This window comes from Pseudorasbora parva, chromosome 3, assembly GCF_024679245.1.
Source record: "Pseudorasbora parva isolate DD20220531a chromosome 3, ASM2467924v1, whole genome shotgun sequence".
NCBI classification, from domain to species: domain Eukaryota; kingdom Metazoa; phylum Chordata; class Actinopteri; order Cypriniformes; family Gobionidae; genus Pseudorasbora; species Pseudorasbora parva.
In genome coordinates, this window is record NC_090174.1 from 22,689,115 (window position 1) to 22,701,499 (window position 12,385).

Here is a 12,385-nt window from a genome sequence, read left to right on the forward strand (position 1 = left end):
GTACTAATATACTACATTTATGTGTTTTTTGTGCGTTATAATTTGACAAAATAACATTTTGATTTTAAGGGCTTTTTCAAAATGAAAAAAATATTAAAATATATATTATAAAATATAACGCTATATATTAAACCATATCAAAGTATTTACCTAGATTTTGCACTATTTATCATATGACACTTTTCTTACGTTCTGGTTCATGCTACACAGTATGCCTACTTTAGTTTTTTTTTTGTATTTTTCTCTATTTATTTATTTATTTATTTATTTATTTATTTATTTATTTATTTAGGCTATAAGTTTTAATAATATTTTTGTTGTAAAAAATAATAAAATAAAAAATATTTATTTTACTTGTAAGGAAGTCAACCCAACTTTCTCGGTGTCCACGATCCATTTGTATTTGAATAAACATTTGCTGGGGTTAAGTTGTCACCTAGCACCCTGAGATGCTGTTCGTTTGTCATGCACACAAACATGGCGGAACCCATGGAGCTGCTCTGCTGGGGAGGCGACTGGGATCTGCCATCAGTGCACACAGACTCCCTCGTCGTGCTGGTAAATACACGGGTTATTTTAACGCTTGTTTTGAATACATATTCACAATGTAATATTTAATCAAGAATGTCGATGCCCTGTCCTAGATTCCGGATAGCTTTCAGCAGTGTCAGAGTCACTTTGATAAATGAAAGTGTTTTACTACACTATACACCGGTCCAGTTGTCAACTGATGCACCCCTTTACAGTAGCAGAAAGGAGCTCTAACAGTTACTGAATCTCATTGCATTGCTTTGGCTGCTTGGTAATAGTAAGCTAACGTTAATATGTCGCACAGCTCCGGTTTTTATTTCTTGAAGGTCAGAGGAATAATGCTGATAGGATCTGAGGGTATGGGCTCTTTTTACACGCTTTTCACTTAGATTACAGATTATACACAGTGCTTGTGTTTTGTGCAGGAGTACAGCTTTTCTTTGTTTTTGCAGCTGCTTAAAACCAGTGTTCAGATAACACATTGGCAAAAATGCATAATAAAAGTCCTAATTACAATATCGCTTTAAAGATTATTATCAGCACTTTAATCATAAATCAATGAACTATTGATCTTGCATATTTTTTAATGTCCTTTTATAGGCTTATGCAAAGTTTGCAGGCGCAAAGCTTGAGGTGAAGTCTGTTGACTGGACGTGGAGGACTATTACAGGTCAGAAGAATGGATTGTTTGTAATAGTCCTGGTGTGAGTGCATGTTGTAGTGAAAGTTTGAAATGTAGCCACACGCATCCATGTAGTTTTCCAAACGTAATATTGTGAATGTCAAACATTGCTGAAGTGAGGCTTTTTCTAGTGGTTAAGCTGCAGCTGTCACGTTCCTCCCTCCACAGCATCTGTGCCACAACTACATTATGAGGGATCCACAGTCACAGAACCAACACAAATCCTAAACTTCCTACGAAAACAGGTAGAAATTCATATCTGTTTACTGATTTGCTCCTTTTTGTGTAACATATATGGGGATATTTTACAATTTGCCAGTCATTGTTGCAGAAGAACCCTGATGACTCCAGGACCCTGATGCGAAGTGGTTAATTTTGACAAGCTAAATGTTCATTATTCCACTTATTACACAGCTTTACCCAATACATTCATACATGAACATTAAATATTTATATGTATTATATGTGATTAGCCACAAGTTGTTGTCTATAATTAGGCATTATTCATTATTTGGGCAAAAATATTTGACTACAGAATTTCACAATTGACTAATCAGAAAGATATATGTATATACTTACAAGTGTGAAATTTGAAAAGTATTAGCATATTCCTTTTTTCTCCTTATAACAATGAACAAAAACATAAAAAGTACAAAAGAAAAAAAATGTATGCATGCATGATATTGTACATCATTCTAAATATTTTAATAAAGGTATACATACAACAATAAAATATAAACAGCAAGTGATAATAATAATAATAAATTCCAGCAATAAAAAAAAATAGTGATAAATAAAAGTGTCAATAGAATTTGTGTCACGTAACCCACACAGAGTTTCAATGCCGACTATGAGCTGACAGCTAAGCAAGGAGCAGATACAATGGCTTACATCGCACTACTGGAGGAAAAGCTGCTGCCCGCACTGGTATTTCATCTGTAATTTATAAGCTGATTTAAAATTTCTGATCCTCATAATGATGATTGTATTAAGTGTTGATTTGTGTTGTTAATTTGTAGCTGCACACATTCTGGGTGGATGCAGAGAACTATGCGAACCTGACCCGGCCCTGGTTTACGTCACATTCCCCGTTCCCCCTCAACTTTTTTGTACCGGGTCGACAGGCCAGTTTGGCTCTGTCTCGCATCTTACTGACCAAAGCAGAGTCGCCATTGCTCAACATCACAGAGGTGGAGGGAAAGGTATGGGGAAACAGATCCATAATTATGTATGATCATAATTCTTACCTCAGTTATTGAATCTCATACATAGCATTGAAATCATCTGTCCTTCACTTTAAAGGATGTAGTTCACTTTAAAATGAAAATTACTTCATGATTGAAATACTTTCAGACGAATACAATCGTTTTCTCAAGTTATATGAATAAATATTCTGCTATATAATAATATAAGCTATATAATGGCAGTGTCGGGGTCCATTGAGTTTGAAGCTCAAAAAAGCTATAATAAACACACTCCACACGGCTCCGGGGCGTTAATAAAGGCCTGCTGAAGCGAATCGGTGGGATTTTATTTAAGAAAAATATCAATATTTAAAACTTCATAAAGTAAAATATCTAGCTCCCGCCAGACTGCCTTCCGTATTGAACTAACAGAAAGTGTAATGCCTCTCAAAAGCATTGAAGCAGTTCAAAGTGCTTATGCTACGTTCAAATAATACATAATAGTGTTTTCAAAAGTACCGACCGCGATACCAAATCGGTACTGAAATGTAAAAAATGTGACGCTTTGAGCGCTGTTGAGCGGAATCGTAAACACGTGATTGGCTACTACGATCAGCGCTTCACAAACATGTTGTAAAAAAATACATCAATGACGCTTACGATTACGATTACAGCTCAACAGTGCTCAAAGCGTTAACATTTCAGTACTGATTTGATATCGCGGTCGGTACTTTTGACAACACTAGCCCATTATGCTTTTTTTATAAGTTGAATACGGAAGGCAGTGTGGCGAAAGCCAGATATTTTACTTTATAACGTTTTAAATATGGATATTTTTCTCACAAAGCCCCCTCGATTCGCTTTAGAAGGTGGAGTAAGTCTTTGATGGATAAATGCACTTTTTTGAGCTTCAAGCTCAAACCCGTCACTGGCATTATTAAGCTTGGAAGCATCAGGATATTTACTAATATAACTCTGATTATGTTCATCAGAAAGAAGAAAGTTATATACACCTAGGATGTTTGAGGGTGAGTAAATCATGGGCTAATTTTCATTTTAAAGTGAACTGTTCCTTTAATGCCATGATGAAATGGAAATGTCTGTGGTTCTGTGTTGTGAGATGGAAAACCATTTACCTCTCAGACCTCATGAGCAAATCTGTGGAGTGTAGAAACCAGAGGATCATGAAATGTTACACAATGAATGTGCTATTGTAGTTATACCATCCTTCATAATAATGAGTATAAAATTGTATGGTTAGTAATAGAATTTCTTTTAGATCTACAGCGAAGCCAAAGAGTGCCTGAATTTGCTCTCCCACAGACTTGGGAACTTCCGCTTCTTCTTTGGAGACACGTGAGTTGCTCAGTTCTTTTATCACATAATATTTTTCAGCTCTTTAAAAGGACAGTTAACCCAAAAATGAAAATTCTGTCATTTACTGTATGACTTTCATGGAACATAAATATATTTTGAGAAATGTTTTTAGGTATATATACAGTTAAGATCTTTTCAATCTTCGGTTAGAGGTAAAAAAAGAAAGTCAAAATTCCTGAACAGTGGTATACTGTTCGGATACTTTCACAGTAGCGCTTTTGGTGCACACCCCGGTTCAATTGAGGAAAAATTTGGTTAGTTTGCACTGCAGGCAATCGAACCAAGTGTGAAAGGAAAGCACCCTCAGTGAATATCCCAACACTGCTTAGAGCAGCTATTAGATGAATATGTTAATATGTTAATAACACACCCTTTTCTCTTAATAACAACAACAACACATGACAGAAATCACAGTGGTCAGAAGAAAGCTGTTAATAAAGCATCTGATTATAGCTATATATTTGAAAATCGTGTCCGAGTGGCAACCTTCTCGTCTCTCTATTGAAGCCAACACGGAAGTGACTTAAACTGCAATTAATCGACTGGCTGATTAGAGGCGGGCTCCAAAAGGGAGTCAATTCCATATATCCCTAAATGCCCAACTTTTCAGCATAAAGAAATATGTTTACAGCCTAAGTGGTCTTGGTCTACATAGCTAATTTTGCACTTCATGACAACTGTCTTGAGGAGGGTGAATTTGTTTTATAACTCATCTGTTTAAATTATATTAAGCCTTAATGTTCTGCATAATTAAGGCCGTGGCCACTTGAGTGAGAGTTCAATTGCCCTCCTCTTTCCCCATTTTCTGTTATCCGGGAGTGACGTGCGGTGGAGCGCTGCCACGACAGCAACGGCTGGGTTTTGGGTTTCAGAAGTGCTTTTCAGAAACCTACGAGTGACCCCCTGGACACTATGCCCATATTTTTTTTTACAGTCTATGGTTGTCACTAATTTATATAGAATTTTATACAATAGTTTGCTTTAAAGCAAGCAACTTAACAATATTAAATGTGAAAAATGTCCGTTTTGCTTTCAATTAGAAATACTACTTTAATTTGTACAATAAAGCAGCTCTTCAGTGTGTTCATTTTTTATCTCGCGTCCAACCGTGACAGACTGAACAGAAGAAATGAACCAGGCAGAGGAGATTTCCACACAAAAGTAGGTGGAGCCTCAGAGCCACATCTACCATGTAATCCCCATGGACCAATGCTAGTTTAAGGGTGTGTTCACACTTGTAGTTCGGATTGTTTGGTTCGTTATTTAGTCTGCTTTGCATTGGCATTTTTGTCACCAAACATAAAGACACCGAACTTGAATGCAAAGGGATACATTTACAATCTGATTGTTTAACTTTTATGACGTATTACCTATTTCACGAGTTCACACTTACATCAAATTAAATAGAGCAAAGAGTATGCGTATTTGGCATGCTGTCCGGTAGGGATGTTCACCGATGACAGTTTGACCGATGGTTGACCGTATCAACATTAACCGATCAAAGTTGTCGGTTGTCGGTAAAAAAAATAATAATAAATTAGGCTAAATAAATAAATTACTAAATTAGGCTATTATAGACAGTTGACTAAACGCTACTAAAATTAGCCATCTCATTCCAAAACCTTTTTGTGTGAAGTGAACAAATCCCTCACACTCAATTTTTCATAACTCGGCTGTTTGTACTTGTAAACCAAGAAAAACATTTGGCGCGAGGTCACAGCGTTTGGGTTTGCGCGCTCACAAGGTTTGCAAAAAGTAAACAGGCTAAAACACTCGAGGTTAGAGTCAGGGCAGACGACAGTATGAAGCGTCATTCCGCATAAAATGGACTTACATTTTGAAATATATTACGGTACATCTACATTTCAGTGATAACACATAGGGTGTTGATCCTCTTTCTTTATTATTGTTAGCACTACCTCGAACTAAAGCAGCGTCTCTTCGGAGCTGTCATTTTCTTAAATAAGCTGCGGCAATGTTTCAAATGAGCTTCTAAAAAGTGACGTGAGTGGAAGGGAGGCGGCGGTGCCAGGACTGTGTGTGTGTGTGTGTGTGTGTGTGTGTGTGTGTGTGTGTGTGTGTGTGTGTGTGTGTGTGTGTGTGTGTGTGTGTGTGAGAGCGGGAGCGCGGCTGTTATTTCAAATCGTGCAGCATATTTTAAACTAATCGGTTAACTGGTTTCAACCGGCTAATGAGGGTCGGACAAGAAAATGTTAAGTTTTCTCCATCCCTACTACGGGCTCAGAATTTTGGCCCAAACCCAGAGTACCCCCCCATGATAGAGATAATCTAGAACTAGACTGTAATGTATTATGGATTGATTGTGTTTACATCTAATAAGAGTTTATTAGAATCAAAGTGAGGATGGGGTAGTGGAGGGATGCTAAACTAAAAATGGCCAACGGAAGAAGGTAAATCTGCTGTGTATATACACCTCTTATCGTTGATTGAATTGATTAGCTTCATGTGCTCCATTCGTGTTTAATTAGGTTTAATTATCGGAGTGATGTCCATTTGTGTTTAATTATTTGCACATGCTCCTCCCGAAATTTGTTAATAAAACATCACGTTGAGATCCCAATTTTGTGTTGGGATAAATTCGGCCGTTTGTATGTGTTTAACCTATATGATGGCATTTTGACCAGCAGAGAACTCAAAAAGAGCTTATAAAATGTGTAAAGTATTCAAAAGAGCAGCATGAATCCCACCATCACATATAAAGAAAGATCTGCTGCAAGGAGACCCAGTTCTGAAGCCGTACCAAACTGTGATGTGCAACATCACGACTATGATGAGAAATTTTTAGGGGCTCATCTTCCGTTTTTTGGTTCGTTTACATGTCTTCGGTCCGTGTTGCTTTCATATTTCATTTGAACCACACCAGATTTTGTTTGTAAGCGTAGCCTAGCCACAGCTTTCCAATGGTTTTTGTCTGCTTGTTTTGTGCAAACCAGGGTTGTGGTGACAGCATTTAGTTTCATTCAAAATAACCTCACTAACAGAGAAATCACACCAGGGTTTTTTTTTTTAATTTAACCAAACATGCCAAGTTTGAACGCACCCTAAAGATGTTCATCAGCTTTGGCAAGCTGTTATGAACTTCTGAAACAAACTCCAAACCAGTGCCAGTCCTAGACCTCTGGGGGCCTAAAGTAAAACTTTGTCCTGGGCCGCTGCGTTCATAAAATCCCCAAAATGACCCCTAACCTCCCTAATCTGTTCTTTCAGAGCAGTTTGACTGTCAACAAACAACACTGAGTTGAAACATTCAGTAGTACAATACAAACAGTAGAACGAATACAACAGAAAAAAAGAAATGCATGAAATAATAAACAGTATAGCTTACTACTACTAATAGCCTATTATACAGAAATGTAATAATAAAATGTAAAACAATTAAATAAATAAAACATTGTATAGTCTTTACTGTATGCATGAATAAAATAAACATTGTTTCTTCAAGTTACTAATGTTATTCAGTGAAGAGCAGTGAATGATTCTCTGGTTTTCTGTTGTTGTTTGATTAACATTACATGACAGAGAGAGCAGTGGGTTTATTAGGCTGCTGTCACTTTAAGACTTAATACGTTGACAAGCATTTGATTACATTCCCAGCTGTTTATGTTCACTGAAGACTTGACTGAAAGATGGACATTTTGACATTTTTGTGTGCCCAAAGTAGCCTGTACTCTCTCCATCTCGGATAGCGTGGACAGAAAGCCGTCTGTTGAAGCCGCTGTGCTCTTTCACAGCTCAGTACGCTTTTACACGTGGCGTTACATGATTCGACTGATTTGGATGTTACTTATGGTGACAGTGCACTGCTCTAAATGAAACGAACGGAAAGCTGCATCATGTTTTCATAATCTTTGGAAGACAAAATCAAAAAAGAAACCTAAATCATTCTTGAGACCAAGGGGGCCTGTGGGGAGGATTGGCCCTGCCTCCAAATTGAACTTTGTTTTTTTCCCCTGATTTTGTTCCTAAATTACGTCGCACCAAGTTCATTCTTCTGTTACATTTAAAGTATATTGGGGCCTTCAGTGTTATTGTGTTGGAAGTCAATGGGCTTCAAAACAATTTTAAATTGTAATAATAATATTTCACAATATAATAATTTTTTACTGTATCTTTGATTTTGAAAACATAAAAAATCCTACTGACCCCAAACTTTTAAACAGTAGTGTATAACTGAGTCAAATGTAGTTATCTTTGTGTGGCAGCCTGAAGTTCCCCATGTTTTTCTATCTTCTAGGCCTACGAGCCTGGACGCCTTTGTGTTTGGCCATATCGCCCCTCTCGTTAAAGCCCCTCTGCCCAGTGGGCAGCTTCAGAAGCACCTGAACCAACTTGATAACCTCTGCCAGTTCTGCAACACCATCCTTAACAACTACTTTACCGATGCCACCGCTGAGAAGAGAATGGATTGTAAGTAGTCACAGCCCCTATAGTACAATAATAATACAACCACCAAAAACATAGTATTGGTCCTGCTCTGCTCTCTTTCTTCTTTTAAGTAGTTTATCTCAACTTCTGTTTGTTTGCTGTTGAATCATATAGAATTCAATCATTTAACCAGACATTCATGATTCCTTAACTTTCCATCGCTTTCAACCAGAGACATTTGGCTCATAGCAGATGATAAAAGACAGTTTAATAACAGCATGGACTTGGGCCTCGTGATTATTTTAAGTGATTTGCTATGTCTCTTTGGCTGCACTCTGATTCTACTAACCTTTCTCCCATGTGCGTAAAAACATCTGCTTTTCTCCACAATCAGTGTCCTATCGTCTTTTCTTTTCTTTATCTCTGCCCTCTCGCTAGGCTCGCCGACGGCTGCCCATGATCCTGTCGATGCAAACCTCCAGAAACTGACACAACTTGTTAATAAAGAGTCCAACCTTATTGAAAAGGTCTTGGCAAGATCTGCTCTTTCCCTTCTAAATTTAATGTCATTAGGAATTACAATACATGGTCAAAAGTATGTGGCCCAAACAGTTTTTCCACTATATATTAAAATATACATGTTGGTATTTTCTCTTATTTCGGATTTAATAAACAAGAGAATAAGGGACGTCAGACACTGATAATGAATGATGTGATCTGGCTCACAGTCGATATCCAAGTTCATCCCAAAGGTGTTCAATGAGGTTCAGGTCTGGGCTGGTTAAGGCCAGTCAATAAAGTGTCCTACTAAGCCATTTATTCACTTGCTATATCATGCTAAAACAGAAAAGTCATGCAGCATTCTGCTGAAAATGTTCGTGATGAGAAGATTGTGTAAAACATATTCACAATTTGACAGAAAAAGACTAAAACATCTATATGGGATAAATTGATTACATTTTAACTGTAAGTACCCTTTCTTTATACCAGAGGTATTCAAATAAAGTTCCAAGAGGTCCGGTCACTATATTTCCTTCCTAACGGAGGTCTGGACAATACTTTTTTAAAGGTATACATTTCCATCGGGGCAGCCATAGTACTTTGTAAAAGACAAAATAATAATCCTAAACACTCAAAATAGTCGTCAAGGATGAGAATCTTAGGTCCCGAGATCCAAAGCAGTGGTCTTATATATATATTTTTTTTTTTTCTCCCATCTGGATATGAATATGAAAAGGTTAGATCTGATTTCTTTACACTCTTTACACTCCACATAGAAGGCCCTGGGACTGAGAAAACATACTGGGGGTGCAGGGTTTATATGAAAAGTGTAGGACATTTATATATTTTTATACTTCCACATTTTATGTTATGGTGTAGCCTTATCCCAGCCTCAATTCTACAAATAATACTCTATAATGACAGCATGAAAGAAGTTTGTTTAAATTTTTTGCAAATTTATAATAATAAAATGTAAAAAAAATCACGTACTTAAGTGTTCACATGCTTTGCTTGATACTTTGTTGAAGAAACTTTGGCACCGATTACATCGCTGCATTCATCTTTCCCTCAATCCTGACTAGTTTCTCAGTTCCTGCTGCTGAAAAACATCCCCACAGCATGATGCTGCCACCACAATGCTTAACTGTAGGGATGGTATAGGCCAGGTGCCTGCTTTCCTCCAGACATGATGCTTGCCATTCAGGCCAAAGAGTTCAATCTATGTTTAATCAGACCAGAGAATTTTGTTTCTCATGTTTTGAAAGTTCTTCGGGTGCCTTTTGGCAAACTCCAGGCAGCCATTTACTGAGGAGTGCCTTCCATCTAGCCACTCTACCACAGCCCTGATTGGTGGAGTACTGTAGTGATTGTAATATAACATGTGGAAAAAATGAAGTGCTGTGAATACTTTCTGGATGCACTGTATGTTTAGTCTATAAAACTTCAAATGTTTTTTCAGTAAAGTTTTGCCAACTATTTGTTTACCGTAAATAGTACAGTACCGTGTGTGTGTGTATCCACATACTTTTGGCCATGTAGTGAATCTCATAACCTATAAACATCTTACACGTTTTTTGACATTTGTCCTGTTAGTCTTATCTTCATGTGTCTGTATGCTACAGATGGATGACAATCTTCGCAGCAGTCCACAGCACAGACCGCACAGACCCTCCACCCTGTGCAGCGAGAGGAGCGCAACCTGATAAATCCCCTTCTATCTATGCTCCACCGACTTTGCCATAATTAGATTTTTTTTTTCCAATGGAAATAATTTCAAAATCATATTTAAAGTCTAAAACTCTGATGGGGTCATAATAAATGAATGCTAGTTTTTCATAATGACGTTGCTGAAATGTTGGTTTGAGTGTCGGATTTTGTAACACGACACCATAAAGGGCTTGTTCAATGGTCAGTTTCCATCTGTTGTATGTAAGAATCATTAGCACGTTGCAACTACTTACAGAGTAAAAGTAATAAATTATTAAATTATTGTTTAAAAGAGATGTAGCTTTTATTTCAATTGCATTGCTCTTCAACGTTTTGCTGGCTGTCTGGCTTTCTCTTAAAATAAAAATTGTATTGGGAACTTTGAATGCACAAGCTGGCTTTCTAAACGCAAAAGCTTTTATGTACAAGGTTATGGTGTTTTTTATTATTATTATTTATTTTTTCAGTCCCGCCCAAACAAAATTACAGGTGTATTATAAGCTTTACAGTTTATAGACAAGGTCTTTCAGCTTTTATTAACATCATGGTGGTAAAATGTGTACATCTTTAAGGTTCATAACAGTTACTTTAGTGCATATGTCAAGTGAAATAGCATGCATGCATGTTTCTGCATTGTGCCTCATTACAGCATAACTTTCTCTTATTTGAACTGATCTTTCCATTTCTCTCCCTTGATTATGTAACTTTCACATTGTTGACTTTTGGTGCAAAGGGATCTTAAAATCAGATTTTGTGTACTGTGTATACATTTATTGCTCTTCATATTCCTCGGGAGGTTTCATACATGCAAGGAATGCCTTAAAAGTCCAGTGTTGTGCCATGCTATCTCACCTTACTGTTTTTTTTATGTACTCATTATCCATTGTGTCTCAATAAATTGTATATTTCGAAATATATTAGTGTACAGCAATGTTCAAATATGTATATATATGCAATAAAGTGAAATTCTTTGAAATAGACAAGTTAATGCATGTTTACTTGATATATTTATTTAGTTTACATCAAATGTAATGTACACAAAAACTATTTGTACACGGGAAAGTACATCCTGATCTACTTAAGAAATGTAGAAATGCTCTTTGAATGAACAATACTAACATATTGCACAACTTTCCATTCATTCATCATTTAAATGTGGCAGTAATAGAGATACAGCTGTAGGGCTGCTGTTTGGATGTCACATGGAAGCTATTACAACTCACCACTCCCCAAATATTCACGTTCCATCAACAAAATGGAAAGGACAGGAGAGTTTTTAATTTAAGAAATTAAATTTAATCCATAACATACAGCTGGAGATGGGAGTTTAGAATACAATGCGCACACACACACACGCGTATATTTTAGGGTCAGTAATATCTTTTAGACTTTTATTTAAAAATCTTTACAATCAAATAAATGCTGTTCTTCTGGATTTTGTTTTCATCAACAACAACACAATCTGGGGGGGGGGGGGGGGGCACTTTCCTAAAAAATTAGAAGCCCAACTGTTTTCAACACTGATAAAAAAAAGAAAAAAAGAATAATTTCTTGAGCAGCAAATCAGCATATTAGAATGATTTCTGAAGGATCATGTGAAACTGAAGACTTAAGTAATGACTGCTTTGCCATTTTAAAATACTAAAGTGTAAAACAGTTTTTTAATAGTTTTGAAAAACTGTATTTTTTGATTGAATAAATGCACCATAAGAGACCATTCAAAAATATTAAAATAATCTTACAGACCCCAAACATAATTCTTAATTTATCTATGAGCTTAATTCTTTGTTTATTAAAACATTAACGGTAAAACGTTTAATTCAATCCAATCATTCTCAGAAATACAAATAAACATACAAGTAGATTAATGTATACTGCTACTAAATTATTCTACAGAGCACTGAAATTGAAAATGTTTAAATAATAATTTTACAAAATGAATACCAAACAACTTAAGAGCAATCCCTACAGTATGCAGCCATTAGAGATAACACATATGGTTGCAATATATTTTCTC

At 36.4% G+C, this 12,385-nt stretch overlaps 1 protein-coding gene across 2 annotated transcripts; it reads left to right on the top strand.

The window, feature by feature from the left end:
* Nucleotides 1–420: 420 nt before the first annotated feature.
* mtx3 (metaxin 3) lies at nt 421–11,335 on the top strand. Of its 2 annotated transcripts, XM_067438166.1 has the most exons (9): nt 421–558; nt 1,132–1,201; nt 1,382–1,458; nt 2,048–2,140; nt 2,233–2,415; nt 3,677–3,753; nt 8,030–8,202; nt 8,599–8,687; nt 10,284–11,331. In XM_067438166.1, the coding sequence occupies exons 1-9, from the start codon at nt 466–468 to the stop codon at nt 10,362–10,364; spliced, it is 936 nt and encodes a 311-aa protein (XP_067294267.1). In that variant the 5' UTR covers nt 421–465; the 3' UTR covers nt 10,365–11,331. The 2 variants fall into 2 exon arrangements, with proteins under 2 accessions (XP_067294267.1, XP_067294268.1); XM_067438167.1 differs by lacking the exon at nt 8,599–8,687 and having other exon boundaries at nt 10,284–11,335.
* Nucleotides 11,336–12,385: the final 1,050 nt, after the last annotated feature.